At 53.0% G+C, this 18964-nt stretch overlaps 2 protein-coding genes across 2 annotated transcripts; both read left to right on the top strand.

The window, feature by feature from the left end:
- The first annotated feature begins 3137 nt into the window (after window positions 1–3137).
- CUNH11orf53 (chromosome unknown C11orf53 homolog) lies at window positions 3138–9155 on the top strand. Its single transcript, XM_041461108.1, has 4 exons — window positions 3138–3293; window positions 6862–6904; window positions 7557–7855; window positions 8757–9155. The coding sequence occupies exons 1-4, from the start codon at window positions 3138–3140 to the stop codon at window positions 9153–9155; spliced, it is 897 nt and encodes a 298-aa protein (XP_041317042.1).
- A 3173-nt stretch (window positions 9156–12328) lies between these two features.
- COLCA2 (colorectal cancer associated 2) lies at window positions 12329–18964 on the top strand. The gene is made up of 5 exons (XM_041461107.1): window positions 12329–12335; window positions 14494–14630; window positions 16241–16310; window positions 17682–17908; window positions 18371–18964. Exons 1-5 carry the CDS (start codon window positions 12329–12331, stop codon window positions 18686–18688), a joined length of 759 nt encoding a protein of 252 aa, XP_041317041.1. The 3' UTR covers window positions 18689–18964.

The raw sequence follows: 18964 nt of genomic DNA, 5'->3' as shown, positions 1-18964 counted from the left end.
GAAGCTGGAATTGGAAGATTAACCCCCAATATGCAAATGGATCAAACTTATAAAAGTGTGAAACCCGTGACCCATTGTCCATTTTTGGGTGGGTTTTGTCTGCCCTAAATGTACTTGAAAGCCCTTCAATAAATAAAACTGCTTTTTATTCCCTTTGAAGGCCCTTCAATAAATAAAACTGCTTTTTATTCCCTTAATTCTGCCTGGCCTCTGGTTTTAGGTAGCACCAAAGGCATCAGGATATTGCACAACCAGGTCTTGCTGCCACAGAGGAGTGGCCACGGCAGTTGTGGCCACCAGACCTTTAGTGTGGGTCAGGAGCTCCCTCTCCCCTTTCCTTTCCCCTTTCCTTTCCCCTTTCCTTTCCCCTTTCCTTTCCCCTTTCCTTTCCCCTTTCCTTTCCCCTTTCCTTTCCCCTTTCCTTTCCCCTTTCCTTTCCCCTTTCCTTTCCCCTTTCCTTTCCCCTTTCCTTTCCTTTCCTTTCCTTTCCTTTCCTTTCCTTTCCTTTCCTTTCCTTTCCTTTCCTTTCCTTTCCTTTCCTTTCCTTTCCTTTCCTTTCCTTTCCTTTCCTTTCCTTTCCTTTCCTTTCCTTTCCCCTCTGGTTTTCAGCCATGAAAAGTCAGCTCAGAGAGGAAGGAGGCTCCTGGGGAAGGACCCACACTGACCATGCAAAGTGGAGTGAAACACAGATCCAGGGATTTGCATTTAAGCAAATCCCAAACGAGGTATGGTGCTGGAGACATCCCTAAATTCTAGAAAACCCATTTCCGCCAGGCTCAGCTGGAACTTTCCCAGGGAATTATGAGCACAGGCTTCACTCTGCTCTGGGAAGCTGATGAGGGACAGATCTTCCCCAAATTCCTGCAGGATCTGGGAGCTGGGACTCGTCAGCAGCACCAACAATGGAAACAGGTGAGTTCCAGCAGCTCAGATCTTCACAAGCTGAGACATCTTCATGGCAATATCAGGGAAGGAACAAACTGTGCTGTCCTTGGGCTCCTTTTGAAAAAAAAAAAAAACCACAAAAATTTATCTAGAATAGACATGTGACATCTTAAATGTCCCAAGAATTTAATAGTATCAAGTCATATTCTGCCTTCTCCAGACTGAATTTATATTCCTTCACAGTGCAATGCTTTATTTTTTTTTTTTTTTCAAAAGGCAGTTAGATCAAAGTGATGTGAAATTGGATTCAATTTGCTTGGAAATGATAGAAACTCGGGCCTGAATTAGCATTTTCTTCCCCAGTGGGAAGAAAATCTTCTGCCAGTGGCAGAGTTATCTGAAGTTTTGACAGCTCAGCATCAGATGTCTCTGGATAATCCACTGGCAGCAACAGGTTCAGTTGTGTGACACCTTCAGCCCAGGGTTAGAAGGCTGAGTGTTGCTGAATTAAAACAATTTGGGTGGGGGAATAAGTGAGGATGTGAGTGAAGCGACCTCAACAGTCCAGAACAGCAGAGGGGTGTGGAGGAGCTTTCCTAATGCCTTCAGGGCACAGCAAAGGTGTCAGGAAACCTCAGAGCACCAGACCTGCTGGAATTCCTCCACCTGTGAGAGCTGATATCCATTTCTGGCCACTTTTGTTGCTTTTTTTTTGTTTTGGTGCTCTCATCTTCACCTCATTTTTGGGAATCTGTCCCTTGCTTTGTGTTTGCTTTGTGCCTGGCCTTGGCTGAAGCTCTCTGGTCAGTACTCAAACACCAAAATAAAATTCCACTTGCCGAAATTTGCAGCTGCTATAGTCCCAAAAATAAAAAAAACCAAAACATCTGGGGCAAGGCCAAGCTGTTTAAACCCTCTCACCTCGCCTGGTGTGTGTGTGCACCTGGGGCCACAATGCCACCAGAAAAGGAGCCAAGGGACACATCCTGAGGGGCAGAAGAGCCAAATGAGAAATCCTGGAGATCAAACACATCAGCTGTGCCCTGGCAGTTTGCTCTCCCTCAGGAGAGCGTGCCTGTGTGTTTTCCAAGGGATTAGCTTCAAAGGCAGGGAGGTTTTTCCGGGATAATTCAAGAAAAGCCCACATGGAAAGTCCTCCCTGGCTCCGCAGGTGCGAGCTGGGTTCAGGCAGGATAAAAGAGCTGTCCCTGCATTGTCCCTCGGCTCTCACCTGTGCCACAACCTCTGTGCACAGCGTGCAGATCCCAAAATTCACTCCAGGCTCAGGGGGAGGGCAGATGCCTCATGGCAAAGCCACCCAGAGCTGGTTTAGGCTGTGCTGTGCTCCAGGGCTAAAAACCAGAGCCAGACCCTGCAGGTGCCACGGCAGGGACCCTTCCCAACAATCTGGATAAACCAGAGCCCCAGCAGCTGCCTGGGCTGGCTGTGGACACAAAACAGGCTGGGCAGGCAGCTCCTTTCTCCTTTGGAGGCTCACAGGAGCCACTCCATCCATCCATCCATCCATCCATCCATCCATCCATCCATCCATCCATCCATCCATCCATCCCCAGGGCATTCCCTGGATCACAGCTGTGCTGGGAGGCAGCAGAGGCTGAGCCACGACCCCTGTGCTGAAATATCAGTGAAATAAACTGAGCCAAAGGGGACACGGGGGGTTCCCTTTGCAAAAACAAAAGCCCAAAAGCAGCAGGCAGAGAGGGATCTGCATGGAGAGGGTAGGACACAGGAGGCTTTCCTCTGCTCTCACTGTCAGGTCCTAAGGGATGATTTTCTGTATTGAAATATTTCTATATTGCTATATATTTTATATATGGAAATATTTCTATATTCCTATATATTTTCTATATGGAAATATTTCTATATTCCTATATATTTTCTATATTTTATTACAATTACTATATTTAACATAATTTAAATATATTTAATATATTTAACACAATATTCTATTAATATCAACATAATATTTTATTAATATTAATAGTATCAATATATGTATATCTTTATATTTAAAATATATTTTCTATATTAATAGTATCAATATATGTATATCTTTATATTTAAAATATATTTTCTATATTTTCTCTCTATATGTGGGAACAGATTTTATATATATAATAATTTCTGTATCTTGAAATATATATATATGTCTAGATTACAAATATTTCTATATTTCTAAATCTAAGAATTGCAGATTTGTATTTTCCCCCCCAACCCGATGCACAGAGGTGATGAATTTGCTGCTCTGTGCTTTCCCTGAACTCTGCATTCCCTCAGTCCCTGCAGATTTTGGCAAACGGGTGTACCAAGGAGTGCGAGTGAAGCACACGGTCAAGGATCTCCTGGCTGAGAAGCGATCCCGGCAGAGCAGCGGCTCCCGCTTCAGCGTGAGTCCCGTCCCGTCCCCCACCCCCTTTTTTAACCCCATAAAGTCATCCCACCCTCTGCTTTAAGGAGAGTTTGGGGCACTGCCAATATTAATATAATTAATATAATGCCCCAAGACATCACTGATGGTTCCTTGATTTTCATATCTGTCAACCTTAAATGCCTCAAAGCCCTTTTTTCCCCCCACTTTTCAAGCATGGCAGTGATGTTAAATTCCTTTTTCCTTTCACACCTTCCTGAGTCAACTTCCTTTTCCACCAGCTACACTTGGACAAGTCAGTGCCCTGAAAATATCTGTTCTTCCCCGAATGCTGAGCTCCTTCCAGCTCCTCTCAGGGTGCCAGGGGAGATGCAGGGATGTGATGGGCTGGAAAGAGGCCAAGCATCAGCTTGGAAGAGATGATTTCCTCTTAAAGTGCTTCTATGGCAACAGGAAACCCAAGTCCTGCTGCACTACATTGGTTTTTATTCCTCAATTGCCAGCCAGAAAGCGAGGCTGTCCCCAGAAGGGGACACAATATTGTGGTGGCAGGATGTGGTGGCATCCAGTGGCAGGAGGAGCCCTTTCCTGGCTGCTCCTGGCACTCACCTTTGCTGGGCAGCAGCTCCTCACCTCCGGCTGGGACACTGGCAGAGGAGGGGGAGCTGGAGCTGTGTCCTGCAAGGAGAGAGAGGGAGAAATTGGGAGTTCTGATGCTTTTTTCCCCAAAACCATTCATCTCTGGCTTTTTTTTATGAAGAGGCCTCACAGGGACTTACTTGCTGTGACTTTCAGGCCTATTAACTCTGCAACAAAACAGTCAGGACAAAAAACCAACAAAACAGGATTGGGCATCACCAAACACAGCAAAATCCAGCCACACATCCATCCCCACAGGCTCCAGCTGCTGCAGGCAGGCAGAAGCCCCCTGAGCCATGGAGAAGAGTCACTGGGGAGGACACAGTCCCAGCAGGCAGGTATTTAGGAAGAGTTCTTAGGAAGCAGCTGAGAAAACAGCTCCTGTTGGTGCTATCACCATTGACCTGCTCCCTCTGTGGAGGCGGCAGCTTCAACAGCCACAGTGGAAACGCCCTGGGAGTGTAAAATCCTCCTTGCTTTATTGCCCTTGGCTTTGTGCTGCACAGCCCAGCAGTTGTGTGTGTGTACCTGATGAAAAACCAGCCCTGCTGCTCATTCCCTGCGAGAGACAAAAAGTGATTGTGCAGGGCAAACATCCGTATTTGCTCGGACGTATGATGAAAAGGGCAGCTGGAAGTGCAGCTCTGTTTGTCTGGCAGAATATAACTCAGAAAACAACCCAGAATCAAAGCCAGGGGCAGATAACTGAACACCCCTCTGGCTGTTGGTGATGCAGGGTAATTTAGCTGCATCTTGTGTTTGAGGGTGATCTTTGCTCCAGAAATGCACCAGCCCAGCTGTTGTTGGTGTGAGGCTTCTGGAGGAGGCTGTGCTGAGCTGGGGAGGTCAGGGCTCAGCAGAGCAGAGCTTTGGGATGAGGTTTCGACAATTTCCTGGCAGCCAGGCCCTGCACACACGGAGTGATGGAAATCAGGGTGTGCTGTGAGGAAACCCCCCCAAAATCAGGGCTCTGCACCAACTGCAGCGCTCAGGGCTGAGCTTTAGGGAGGTTCTGGTTTTTCCTTTGCACTGGTGTGAACCTGCAGGTGTCCTCTGCAGGGTGGAAGGATTCCTGTCTTCTCTGAGGTGTGGAAGGGGGTGCCTGCACAGGTGAAGCAGTGCTGTGCTGTGGTTTAAAGAGGATTCATTGCTGAGTGCCCAGCAGCACTCCCAGAGCAGGGACTCAAAGCCAGCACTGCCCTGCCCAGGCTCAGCTTTGCTTTTATGGAGGATTTTTATTCCTTCAGCTGCTCCACCACAGACTGGGCCCAGAGAGGGGATGCCCTGAAGCCAAAACATTGCCACAGGGCAGGGCCAGGTCATTATTTGGAGCTGGATCCTTAAATTTAGGCAGATTTATAGGTGAGTTAGGAGGCAGTGAAGCAGCAGAGCTCTCTGGAGCAATCCCAGGCAGGATCTGTGCCTGGCCACGGGCAGGGCAGGCTGAGCCCAGCTTATCAACAGCTGGACACGCTCTGGGCCCCAGGGAGGCTGAGCAGAGCTGCAGCAGATCCAGGCTCCCCATTCCCATGGCAGGGAAAGGAAGCACTGCAGGGAGGAAATTAACTAATGGGTCTCAATTAAGGCTGATAAGGAGCAAGGATGGGAATGAAATGCAGGGCTCTGCTCTGATGAGGCCAAGGATGGGCTGCAGAAGAGGCTCCTGCACTGAATTCAGGCAGGTGAAGCCCTGGTAGCTCCTGGCACCTCTGGGACTCTCCCCCACAGGTGTGTACACACAGCCAGGCAGTTCCAGTAGCTGTTGAACAGACAGGATCAAAGAGTAAATGCTCTGCTGACTGGAAATGATCCCTGCTGGAGGCTGCCAGCCGTGCCAGGGAGCTGGGCAGAGCATCCCAGCTCCCATCCCCGCAGCCTGTGTCCTCTGGGCAGCATCTGTGCTGCCTGACCCTCCCAGCTTGGCTTTTTCCTCTAAAAGTGACCTGGATTTGCATGTGATGGCTTCAGCTGGGGACAGGTGCAAGCCCTGCCTGTGTGACAAGGACACTCCTCTGTCCACAAGCCCAGGGGCTCCTTCCTGACACCTCCTGTCACCTCCTGCCACCTCTGCAGCCCGTGTGGCCTGTGCAGGCTCAGAGCTCATTTCCATGGTGGAGCAGGGAGCAGCTGCAAACCTTCCCTTGCAGTAGAAGGAAGTCCTCAGAGCTGGCAAATTTAATTCAAATCTAACCTCTAAATTTGGTTGCCTGCTATGGCAGGAACCTCCTGTTTGCACTATGCAAACTGGACAGAGTGTGCCACCAGCATGGCCAGGGACAGCAGAGTGACAGCAGTGCAGCTGGGGGCTCTCTATTCCTGCTCTGGGGGCCTGGAGCCCCCCAAACCAGAGCTCAGTGGGATTCCAGAGGAGCAGATGCCTTGGCCAGGGTGCTTTGTAAGGAAGTAGGCACTGGGAGCACCAGGGTCACTCCAGGGGTAATTCTCCTTCACCTGGGGACCAAGATGAGAGGATGATGATTAATAATATAATTATTATTGTCATAACCATTGCTGTAGGACCCAAAGAGGATTTAGGAACTCTCTACCCAGCCTGCCAGGAAGGGGCAGGTAAAGGAGCCCTGGGGCAGCAGACCCAGCACAGCTGAGCTGGAACATGGGCTGGAATCTGCCCATTTTGGCCACTCAAGGGCTCAGATCTCACCTTGCCTGGTTTGTGCCAACACTCAAAGACTCCTCAGCATTCTGCCTGCTTTGAGGGACCCTGTGGGACAGGAGGAAGAAGCCAGTTGTCTTGATACTCCTCCTCTTAGCAGCTCTGCACAAGACCTTCACAATCTCTGCTTAGCCTACATCTGTTAATTCCCGTGAGGAAATCGTGGAGTTAAACCCTTCCAGCACCCAGGCTCAAATAATGTGTGTGAATTCCACTCAGAGAGCTGCCTTGCTTTGAAAAGTCATTCTTTCAAACATCTCTTTATCTTTTGCAGGGCAGCACCAGCACAGCACCGTCACCCTTTGGCCAAATGCCAGGTGAGGTTTTCCCTCCAGTGCTAAACACCTTCCATGCAGGTGGGAGGGTTGGCACAGCCCTTCTGTCCTCCTCCAGAGGATGTGAAACAAGCCCCAGAGCGGGGCCACCCCTCAGAGGGAGCCCAGGAGGAAAGTAATTAAAAGAATCAAAAAAAGAACAGCAATAATTTGTATAAAATCCTCAAAGAGAGTAATTAAAGCAGTTCCCACCTCCTTTAGCAGAGGAGCCATACAGAATCCCTCCTTTTCCTCCTGTGTTTTCCCATTTTCCCTGGAGCTGGAGAGAAAGCACAAAACCAGGAGCTGACCTGTTTTATCCCTTGGCTCTCGGGCAGGGAAAGCAGAGTGAGGCTGGAACCTCCTCCCCAGGGCCTGGAGCAGAGTAAGGAGGAAGCACAGCCTGGCTGAGCTGACCTCCATCTCCCTGCCCTCCTATTTAAAGCTTCCCCAACACTTTTGGTTTGCTGCAGATGGAGTCACCAGGTGGAACCAAAAGCACCTCTGGGCTCACACACCTGTGTCAAGGCAGGGTGGGTTCCTGGGTGATGCTGGAGAGAAAAGAGCTCTGCTTTGCACCCACAGGGGTGTCCATCATTCTGTGGCAGCTGTTAGAATTTTCTTTACACTTTCCCACTCTTTTTTCTGTCCCCAGGCTCACCCACCACGGCTGGTTACTACGGCGTCCGCAGATCCTTCCCGACCGAGCTGGATTTCCACAGCACCAAGCAGTTTGTCAGCGATGCCTATCCCTCCCCTCTGGGCTCCAAACCCTTCCCCTGTGACCCCTCTGCCCCCCAGGGCTACCCAGCCCTCCTGGAGCCCTATCTCAGCGAGCAGTTCGGGGATCACCGTGCTCCTCCTGTCCCAGCTGCCACCAGCTCCTTCTTCAGCGCTCCGGCCGTGCCCCCTCTCCTGCCATCCTTCCCCAACGACACGGGGCATTTCCTGCTCGTGAGTGCCTCCATGGTTCTGTCCCCCAGGGAGGGTCACCCCCTGTAAATGTGGGGTTCAGCCAGGGGGACTTGTGGGGGAAGGGTGTGGCTGTTACAGGAGCAGCCGTGGCAGGTGGGGCTGGGCTCTGCGGGGAGGGTTTTTCCCTTTGCTTCCATCTAATTGTCCCTTGTTCCTGTTGGAGACATCCCTGGAGACATCCCATTCTGCTCTGAATGGGCCACTGCTCCCAGGCACAGGCTGGGATTGCTGGGGTGGCCTGTGCACGGCCAGGAGCAGGATTTGATGATCCTGGTGGGTCCTTTCCAACTCAGGATAACTCTGTGATTCCATGATTTTATGAAATTCTCCCTCCCTGAGTTTCTAGAAACAGCCCTTGGTGACTCCAGGCTCCCTATCCCAGCTCCACTCACAGCTCCACCACAGAGCTCCTGGATCCTGTAGGATCTGGTCAGTCCTACGGGGGACCCTGCTCCAGGCCCTGCAGCCAGGATGGAGGTTCCCTTTCACGGCTCAAACACCAAACACTGCTGCCAGGATGGAGGTTCCCTTTCACAGTTCAATCACCAAACACTGCTGCCAGGATGGAGGTTCCCTTTCACAGCTCAAACACCAAACACTGCTGCCAGGATGGAGGTTCCCTTTCACAGCTCAAACACCAAACACTGCTGCCAGGATGGAGGTTCCCTTTCAAAAACCAAACACTGCTGCCAGGATGGAGGTTTCCTTTCAAAAACCAAACACTGCTGACAGGATGGAGGTTCCACAGCTCAAACACCAAATACTGCTCCAGAGCCACAGAAACCCTTTGGGCATTCCTAGGGATGGATATTCCATTACCTTCATGACAGGCTTTTGTTCCTAAGTGTTTTCCTTGCCTTCTCTCCCTGTTTCTCTGCAGAGAGAGCCCTGGGAGCAGCCCTCACCCGAAAGCCTCAGCCAGCCTGACAGTGCCTGCTCAGAGCCTCTGCAGCCGCTCCCTGCCACCTCCAGCTGCCTCTCCCTGACTGAATCTGGAGCTGCTGCCCCGTTCCGAGGCTCAGGTTGGACCCCAGCCCTCCCTGGAGCCCAGCACTACCCTCTGCACCCCCTTGAAGATGCTCACTACTCCCCCAGCTGTGCAGCCACCTCGCCCTACAGCTTGTCCCCGTTCATGGCCGTGGCCAGTGAGCCCTCCAGGATGAGCCACCTGTGCCCTGAGCCACCCTCGGAGCCACCACACCTTCCCGAGCACTCTGCCTGGGCCAAAGAGGATGGAAGTGCCCTCTGGGGGACTTATGAAGGCAGGAGACCTTACTGAGGAGAGAGAAGAGCTGGAGGAAAGAAAACCAGACCATTATAAAGCAAATTTTATGCTCCTTCCTAAAACTGCTCCTTCAAGCGTGATGCTTTGTGCTCTTGTTAGAAACAAAATCACTGGACACACCACATTTAGCTCAGGGTGCTGCCTTCCAGTGCCTCGAGAAAGGAATTTCTCCCAGCCCCACAAGTAAAATACTCACCCTGAAAAACCTCTGTGCTCTACGGGTTTTCCTACCAACAAGGATCCCTCCTCAGAGAGCTTTCCCAGCCTAAATGTTTAGGGGGCTGTGTAGGGTGTGGGCACTGCCCTGCCTGCTGACCTGTGCCCAAGGAAGCCTCTCCACCCCTGCAGGGCACCAAACGCCCCCTCCCCGACACCTCTTTTACCCTGAATGAGCCCACAGCAGATCCACACCCACCTGGTGGGCTGCTCTGGGGACATCCAGGTGGGCTGGCAGTGCCAATGGCACCAGTAGCCAGCCCCAGGACACCCAGGTGGGCTGGCAGTGCCAATGGCACCAGTAGCCAGCCTGTGGGCACCCAGGTGGGCTGGCATTGCCAATGGCACCAGTAGCCAGCCTGGGGGCACCCAAGTGGGCTGGCATTGCCAATGGCACCGGTAGCCAGCCCCAGGACACCCAGGTGGGCTGGCAGTGCCAATGGCACCGGTAGCCAGCCTCTGGGCACCCAGGTGGGCTGGCAGTGCCAATGGCACCAGTAGCCAGCCTCTGGGCACCCAGGTGGGCTGGCAGTGCCAATGGCACCAGTAGCCAACCCTGGGGACATCCAGGTGGGCTGGCAGTGCCAGTGGCACCGGTAGCCAACCCTGGGGACACCCAGGTGGGCTGGCAGTGCCAATGGCACCGGTAGCCAGCCCCAGGACACCCAGGTGGGCTGGCAGTGCCAATGGCACCGGTAGGGACACCCAGGTGGGCTGGCAGTGCCAATGGCACCGGTAGCCAGCCCCAGGACACCCAGGTGGGCTGGCAGTGCCAATGGCACCGGTAGCCAGCCCTGTGGCCACTAGAGGTAGCTCTGCACACACGAACAGCGCCGTGGAACCCTCCCGGAGCAGCACACCCTGCTCTGTCCCACGGAGGGGTCACCCCCTTTGGCCCAGCTCTCCCCCCAGCCTGGCACCCACAGCAGCAGCAGGAGGCTCTGGAGCATGCCAGCGCCAGGGCACGTGTGGGGATGAGGCGCTTAAATCCCTCCTTGCCTTTTCTCCTCAAACCCGGGGGCATTTTGAGCTTTCCCAGCACCTTCCACTCCCACGAGTGGCAGCTGTGGAGCCTCCAGGGGTGGCCCTGCCCAGCCAGAGCTGTACCCCCTCACCTCAGGGTGTGTGCCTCTCCTTCCCCCAAACCTGAGCTGTTCCCCCTCACCTCAGGGTGTGTGCCTCTCCTTCCCCCAAACCTGAGCTGTTCCCCCTCACCTCAGGTGTGTGCAGCTCTCCTGGCCCACACCCAGCCCTGCTGCCCCCCAAACCTGAGTCCAACTTGAGCCTTTTCCACTCCACAGCTGACACCACAGCTGGGCTGAGCCCCAGTGACCATCTGAGCTGCTCCTCCTGCCAGGGCTGAAGGGCAGGCCCTGAACCAGGCCAGGGTGGCTGTGCTGCCCTCAGGCCCTGGGGCAGGAGCAGGAACAGGGGTTTGAGCTGTCTGGAAAGGGTTTGATCCACTCAGGCACACACTTTCCTCAGCCTGGAAGTGCTCTGAAGCCCAGGAACAGCCAGAACTCTGCTGCCTTGTGGTTCCTGAGGGCATCCAGCTCCCCCAGGGCTGGAGCTGGGCAGCCTGCAGGCTCTGCTCTCTGCTTACAGGGGTAAACAATCACCATGCCAGCTCCCTGCAGCCTGCACCCACCCACAGGAGGGTGCAGCCCCAGTAAGGGAAGGGTTTCAGATCCCAAATTCCTCAGTGAGACCCCCTCCCCTCCCTGCAGAGCACATTCCTTTGTGCTTGGAGCAGGTGGGCTCCTCTCCTGGTGGGTTGTGTCCCTATAAAGCTGTCCCAGGCAAGGCTTGGCCTACCAGGAGCTGCAGGGGCACATTTCAGAGCCAGGAATGGCCTCACTCTCCACAGAAATCAAGTGTTATTTGTTCAACTTAAAGGGAAAAAAAAAGAAAAAAAAAAAGATTCAGCCGTGACGACAGCCAGCCTGAGCTGCTGGTAGATGATTAACAGCCTGGCCTGCTCTCTGCCTCACTCCCTGCCCGTGGCTGAGGCTGTGGTCCTCAGGGAAAAGCTTAAAGGCAGCCTAAAAACCCAGTTCCAACTTTGCCGGGAAGGGATGGCCATCCCAAAAGTCTGAGCCAGATGCTGAACCCCACAGCTGCAGCTGCCAGGGCAGGCAGCACTGAGGCTTGTGAGGAAAAGGCCAATTTGTGCAGCACAGGCAAACAGCCTGAACTGGGGGAAAGCACAAATAAACTCCAGTGTGAGCCCAGCATCCAGGCAGGGGGAGGGAATGCTGTGGGGAGAAGTGGGGCTCAGGTAACTTCAACCACCTGGGTGCCCAGGGCAGCCTCTTTGTTAGGCCACACCTGCCCACTGCCATTTTGGCCCCAAAACCTCAGAATTTGGCCTTAAAACGTGAAAAAATGTGCAAAAAGCAAGTCGGCCTCTTGCAGAGTGCTCACTGCAGGTAGCAAATGAAATATGAGAGGGCTGGAGCCCAGCCTGTGCATCTGAGGGGAAAACACTGAGCTGCTTTGGAGGCATCTGCTGCATTCAGGGAAAGATGGATAAAACCCTGCAAATGTCCCAAAAGCAAAGGGTGGGGAGGGTGACCCCACCAAATCCTATTCCCCCAGACCCTCTGCTAGATGGGGATGTGCTCGGTTTCACAAAAAGATAGCCCATTTTGTGGAGCCTTTGAATATTCAAATTGAAAGTATCGCGCAATCATTGATTGTCAAATCATTGGTTTCTAGAGGTTTTAAATACTTGGCATTAGGAGAGAAAAACTCAAACTTATACCCGTAGGGATAAAACAATAATATTGTCGGGATCCACCTGCCATTACCACCAGGCAGGCAGGTCCCTTCACCCCCAAATTTCAAGCCTGACTCCTCTTGCCCCCTTGGCCAGCTTGTGGGGCCGGGGCAGGGGCCACCTCTGCTGCTGCACCGGGCACCTGGCGAGGTGCTGCCCGCTCCGGCTCGGCATGTCCGGTAAGCCCCGCTCCGTCCCCCCGCCGGCCCCCACACCCCGCTTTGGGGCCGTTTCGGGGTTCGCCGGGGTCACTTCGCCAGCGAGGCGATGCCGCCTGCCAAGGCAGGAGAGAGCGGGGAGGGCGGGGAGGAGGGAGGGAGGAGGCACGGAAGGATCGGCTGCTGCCCGCCGGGTGCCAGCGCGGCCGGATCGGGAAGGGGCTCCGCGGGCAGCGCCGGGCACCGAGCGGGGCTTCTGCCCGGGGGGCTGTGCTGCCACTCCCAGCCGGGGGGGCACAGGGGACCCCGCACATCTGTGTGCCCTCCCCGTGCCTCTGGGTGCCTTCTCTGCATCTGTGTCCTCCCTGCATCCCTGTGTGCCCACCCTGCACTTCTGTGCCCTCCCCGCATCTCTGTGTGCCCTCTCTGCATCTGTGTCCTCCCTGCATCTTTCTGTGCCCTCCCTGCATCTCTGTGTGCCCTCTCTGCATCTGTGTCCTCCCTGCATCTCTCTGTGCCCTCCCCGCATACTCCGCCCCGGCCACGCTGCCCCTGAATCCCAACCCCGCTCCCCGACCCCGAGTCCATCCCCTGTCCTTGTCACCCTACTCCCAGCCCACCTTCAGCAGCCTTTCCCTCCATGCCCAGCACCATGACTGTGCCCCTGGACCCCCAGCCCCATCACCCTGCTCTCTGACCCCCAGAATCATCACTCTGCCCCTTGAGTGGGCAACCCACCCTGGTCACCCTCCTCCCTGACCCCCAGTCCATCACCTTGCCCCCTGAGTCCCAAATCCATCACCCTGCCCTTGATCCCCAGCCTGTCCCTGTCACCCTGCTCCTGATTCTCCACCTGCCCTGCCCACCCTGTGCCCACCCTGTCCTTACCCCCAGCCCCATCATTCTGCTCCCTGCCCACCCTCACCATCCTACCCTTGGCCCTGCTACCTCAGAGCCCTCCCTGGCTGCAGGGAGCTCTGGTAACCGGGGTGTTCTCCTTAAATCCCACCCTTCTCTCCCCTCATTTTCCCCAGCTTGTTGAACAGAAACAAAACACAAACCACGAGATGAATAATCCCCAGCTGAGCCCAGCTCAGCAAAGTGCCCTGAAGGCAGCCCTGTCACGTCTCTGGAGGGCCCCGGGTGCCTGTCCCAGCTCGTCCTCCCCCAGAGCACCCCGGGGGCACTGAGAGGGCTGCCAGAGGTTACAGCACAAGAGGACAGTGCCTGCAGTGCAGGATTCCCCAGCCCCGTGGGCAGAACCTGCAAACCCAGCGTTGTTTCTGTGCCAGGATCTCCTGGCACTGTGCAGCTGCCTTGGAGAAGGTGTTCCATGCCCAGAGGTGGCACTGGAAGGCCAGGTTTAGCTCGGGCAGTGCTGTTCTCTTGCTGGGAGTTTATTTTTGGTGCCTCCTTTGGGGCTGTCTGCTCCCTGCTCTGGCATTTTTTGAGTGTAGAGAGCAGTCTGGGTGTGTTTCCTTTTATTGTGTGATTTCAGTTAAAACACCAGCAGAAAGTTAGGACAGAAACTGCCAGAGGAGCTGAGTGTTTTACCATGAGTGCAACAAGTGAAAGTGGTTTTTCAGAAGAAGTAAATTCTTTATCATTTCCTGTCCTAAAAATCCCTCATTAGGTAGTGACGGGTGATTGCTGGCTGGTTTTGGCTGGATTAAACACACCCTCAATTCTTGTTTGAAATAAATAGGGGTGTACATGAGCAGAATAAAGAGATAATCTAGGCTTTGCAAGAAAGCAGTCATTTTATTGGTGTTTTGTTGAGCTCTCTGAATAACCACCCACATATTTCCATTGTTTTATTCCTGGGCTTCATCTGCCAGATGAAACGCTTCCCACATTTATTTTCAGGTCCTGAGAGAGGCAAATATGTCAGGAATTTAAATGAATCCAACAGCAGCACCAGATGGAGCTTGGTATTGGGAAAGCTGGAAGGGGGGCAGGGGAAGAAGGAGATAGATAAGAACAAGCATGTGGTTTTTAAATATTATCAACAGCAAGATTTTCATGAGTGTCTGCTTGTCCCAAGCTGGACTAGCAGGTGTTAAAGAAGGCTGTGAGTGTGACTGCAAACAGAGACTAAAAAATTAGTCATGTTAAGTCTAAAACTGTTCTCCACATAGAGCACACCTGAAAACCTGCTGGATTTGCTGTTTGCTATGAGATTCTCCCTCCTTGCAAAGTGTTTTTCCACAAATTCTTCCAGGAAAGCCCAAGGTGTACCAAGGTGTGAGGGTGAAGATCACAGTCAAGGAGTTGCTGCAGCAGAGGAGAGCACGACAAGCAGCCACTGGTTCAGCAGTGAGTAAAAGTATTGTGGTGTTGGCTTTGTACCTTCTCTTTTAATATTTTGGGGTTTTTTTGGTTTTTTTTTGTTTTTTTTTTGCCAGGATTGTTATCTCTGGGCCAAAATCTGAGTGTAACATGCTGGTGAGGATGGGGGAAAGGAACATTTAGTCAGAGTAGCTGCAGCAGTGACCTAAAGGAGTGAGAATCTGAGGAATACATGGAAAAAACAAAGCTGCTGCTCCAGAAAAGTCACTCTCTCCGGGATGGAAGGCTCACCTGGGCAGCCCAATCCCTTCTGGAGGAGGGGCTGGAGCTCTGTGTGCACACACACGTGCACATTCCCTCTCATTCCCTCTTCCAGCCTTTGTAGGATTCCTCCAGCTCCAGCCACTCAGGGGATTTGCATAAAGAGCTTGGCAAATCATTATTTCTTCCTGGTTCATGACATTGCAGCTCTTGAAGCCTTTCAGATTTCAGCTTCTGCACTTTGCTGCAGCTGATTGCACGAAAATCAGCCTGAGATCCATGGGCAGAGAGGTCTGGGTGAAGAGAATTGTCTGGTTTTGGAAATGCTGGGTCACTGCTCCCCTGCAGCCCCAACAGCAGCAGCCTCTTCATCACAGCCAGGTGTCCCAGGGCTGCGTGGAACCGGTTTTCACTTCCCACCAGCACTTGACACAACCCCTGTGGTGCCCACACAGGAAAAAGTGAAAAGTGGCGGTGAGGGAAGTCACCTCGGTGACCTGCACAAGGTATGGCCCGCCCCAAAAGCCCCGAGGCTTTGGGCTGGCAGGATGTGTGCTGAGAAAAGCTCAACCAGGGGACTCCATCTCTGCCTTGTCACGTCTGCACCAGGGACAAAAGGCACCCTGAGCCCAGAAGAGCCACTGTTTAAGGAATTAAATGCACGGGATGTGCCAGGAAGTTGTTGCCAGGGAAATGAGATGCTCACTCGAGAGCATCTTGAATAAAGGATATTAAGAGGAGGGCTGTATGAATTAAATCTAAGGGGAAAACCCACGGCAGTATTTGTACTTGCAGAGTAAAATCCTGGCCCACAAGCAGCCAACATCCTGTTGCTTTTGGGGTGGATTTCTTCCTTCCAGTAGGTCAAGTTCCTAGAAGTGGTTGATGTCTTGCTTCAGTTTCCAGCATTCCTTAAAAAACGAAGCTGTCCCTTTTCAAGGAGCACTGCCAGAGCTGCTTCTCAAACGACATCAATCCAGTCTGATGGGACACCTGCGGTGGTCTTTAGTTAATTACTCATTCCCAGTAATATCCATCCCTACGAATTCCTTGGGATTCCCTTCACGGTTGAATTCACCGTGGAATTTCCAGGTTGACGCACCTGGAAATTAACACACATTAGTTTCAGAGGCAGTTCTGTAGAATCGGGAATGCAGCAAAAAGAGCCCCTCAGCACGGAGCTGATTCAGGGGCTTCACCCCGGGGTGGGTGCTGTGACCAGCAAAAATCGTGTTGTGCAATGTTCATCTAATGCCAGGGAGGTTTTCCCAGCCACAGTTAGGAGGGAAATAAGGTTTATTTAAAGAGTTTTCTCTGAAATCCAGACTCACCTTGCTCTGTGCCACAGCTCCTCTCCTTCCCTTCTCCTTGCTCAGGTTCCTTGGGACAGCAGCAGCAGCAGCAGCAGCATCCAGTTTGCAGAGTCTGTGTCTCCGCCTCACCCAGGTTGGTACAAAGCCCATCCACACGGCCCTTCCCGCCCCATTCCCAATTTTTCCCACAGCCCCGAGCCTTCCCAGCCCTTCTTTGAGGCCGGCAGCACCCGCGGTGCGGCCAATCAGCACCTGCAGGGAGCCCGGGGGATGCAGATGAGGAGCTGAGAGCGCACGGGGCTCTCCTTTCTGAGGTTCCCACAGCAGGGAATTGCATCCCCTTGGGAAGGGATGCTCATCCCGAGGGAATAACGTCGCCTTCCCCAGGCTGTGGGGCCACTGAGGGTCAGAGTGCCCTGGAGCCCCTGGCTGGGTTCTGTTCTCTCCTCCCTCTCCTGCCAGCATCCACAGGAGTGAGAGAAATACCAGATTTTCAACACCACCAAGAGTTTCCTCCTCCTGCCTGTGAATATCCAAGGAAAAGGGGGAAGGGGTGAGGGGAGGGGCACTGTGGGCTCACAGATCCTTCAATTATCCCCAGCACAGAGGAAAGGCTGGGCAGGTGTGAGTGCACACTTTGCATGGACAAGGAAATTGTTAAATCATCGATAGCTGGGAATCCATTTGCTTATGTTAATAAAGAAACGTGAGACACACCAAAGCTGACATGCCAAAGCCTTTTCAGGCTGGAAAGTCTCCATCAGTTTATGTATTTTGGGTGTTTCTCACTCCCACAGCCAGCTAAACACTGCCACCTTTGACCCTGCAATGTGCATTTCAGACCTGTGCCCTTCACATGGACAGGGCTTAAACCATGTTTGAGTTTGGTGTGTAAAGATAATAATTCTGAAAAGCCAGATCTGCTGTGAGCTTTCCAGGAACTCACCCTTTGGCCAGTAACACTACATGGTCACAATGCCACATCAGTCCTGCATTGCTCCATTTATTCTGCTCAGAAGTTTGTCTCCTGTCTGGCTGTTTGGGGGATAAAAAAGCAAATTATCCTCCTGTTATCCCATTTTTCCTGCAGATGTAGCTGCCTTTGGTCTGGAGATGAGGCAAAGGCACATCTGCCAGGCTGGGAAGAACAAATCACTGCCTGGCACCTTCTGGGGCTGCAAACAGGGCACAGAAGGGAGGTCAGAGGGTCAAGAGTCGGAGGGAATTTCCAGCTGATCCCTGTCCAAAATGCCTGGGGTCTGAAGAGTTTCCAGCAGTGAAAGAGCTTTATAGCTGAGTGGGCTGCATTCCCTGGGTTAGCCACATGCTTTTGAGCATCTCCCTCGTGGTTTCTGCTTTCCTACAAAATCCACCTTGCCCTTGAAAGGCCTGTTTTAATGTCTAAATGCCCAGGGTTACTGAGCATAGAAGAGCACTGAATCCTGCCCTTTGTGAAGACAAACACTGATTAATTTGCTGCTGTCTGCTTTCCTTTCTCTCCTAGAACCTTTTGAAGCAGAGCCCATCCCTCCTGTGCCCAGCTGCTGCCCATCCTGGCAGTTTTCCAGCTGCCTCTCCTGTGAGGAAAGCCCCGGATACCTGGAGCAGCTGATAGATTCCTGCCTGCAGTCGGATGCACCCTCTGAGCCAGCCTTCAGTGCCTTCCAGCCATCCCCACACTACACCCCAGACACCTTCCAGCCAGTCCAGCTCTGCTTCAACCAGGGCCTGGTGAGCTTTGGGACCCAGGGGAGCAGCCACAGCTGTCCCCAAGGGGAGTGGGAGTCACCTCCTGGGGTAGAACAGCAGCAATGAGGGAATCTGGCTGCTTTCAGGAGCCTGGGATGCTCATGAGCTTTGAATGCTTTCCCATGGGGAGCCCCAGATAAACTGGGAAAGGCTACAGGATGGGGAATGTCCCTTCTAGAGGCCCTGTAGATTTTGTGCAAATAGCAGCACAGCTCCTGCTAGGGGTTGTCCCTACTAACAGAAACTGCCTTTGGGTTTAGACCTCCAGGATCAACCTGGGCAGAGATTGTCCCTTAATAACAGAAACTGCCTTTGGGTTTGGACCTCCAGGATCTCCCTGGGCAGCCAGATGAGAAAGGCAACAGCTCAGGAATTCTGGCTGCTGGCCACATTCCCCTGAAATCTCCTTTTTTTCTCTTTTTTTCTCTCTCTCTCCAACTCCAGGCTACCAGCTCTCCCAGCTCAGCCGACCTGCCCAGCCCGTGGAACTCCAGCTGCTCTCCCCCTCAGCTCTCTCCCCTCACCCCGCTGACCCCCAGCCCACCCTACAGCTGTCCCATGGAGGAGTGGCCCTGCCACCCCCCGTGTCCCTTGCCCAGCCCTGCCTGCTGCTGCACAGCCTGTGGCTCGCAGAGCAGGGACAGCCGGGGCCCGCAGTGCTTCCCCTGCCCCAGCACGGACTGCGTGGAATTCCTGCCACCCCTGACCGTGCCCGAGGACTTCTTCAGGAGGGACAGGAGCTGTGACATTTGCTACAGCTAATGGGGGCTGCGGTTTCACACATCCACTCTATCCAAATCAGATTAAATTGCCCATGAACTATGCAAAGTTGTGCTGCCTAACACAGTCCAGTTTATTCTTCACTACTTACACATTTTTTACAAGATGCTGTCACTACATTGATCTACGGTCAGGGGTGTTTTGTTGGTGGTGTGGTTGTTTGGTGGGGTTTTTTCCCTGTTTATTTTTTCATTGTTGCTGTTTTTTAAAATAAATCTGAAGCTGCCTTATCAAACACTTGTCATTAAACCAGCTCTT

This window comes from Pyrgilauda ruficollis, unplaced genomic scaffold (genome assembly GCF_017590135.1).
Source record: "Pyrgilauda ruficollis isolate IOZ18807 unplaced genomic scaffold, ASM1759013v1 scaffold15, whole genome shotgun sequence".
NCBI lineage: Eukaryota > Metazoa > Chordata > Aves > Passeriformes > Passeridae > Pyrgilauda > Pyrgilauda ruficollis.
This window is presented reverse-complemented; position numbering and strand designations above follow the sequence as displayed.

What these genes read in the sequence shown, in the direction of transcription:
- CUNH11orf53 (XM_041461108.1), top strand. Translation starts at nt 3,138, where the DNA reads ATGAATTTGCTGCTCTGTGCTTTCCCTGAACTCTGCATTCCCTCAGTC. An exon ending in ACCCTTTGGCCAAATGCCAG is followed by an intron (nt 6,905 to 7,556) that starts GTGAGGTTTTCC and finishes TTCTGTCCCCAG; the next exon opens with GCTCACCCACCACGGCTGGT. An exon ending in ACACGGGGCATTTCCTGCTC is followed by an intron (nt 7,856 to 8,756) that starts GTGAGTGCCTCC and finishes GTTTCTCTGCAG; the next exon opens with AGAGAGCCCTGGGAGCAGCC.
- COLCA2 (XM_041461107.1), top strand. An exon ending in AAGCAGCCACTGGTTCAGCA is followed by an intron (nt 14,631 to 16,240) that starts GTGAGTAAAAGT and finishes CTCCTTGCTCAG; the next exon opens with GTTCCTTGGGACAGCAGCAG. An exon ending in TCTGCTTCAACCAGGGCCTG is followed by an intron (nt 17,909 to 18,370) that starts GTGAGCTTTGGG and finishes CTCCAACTCCAG; the next exon opens with GCTACCAGCTCTCCCAGCTC.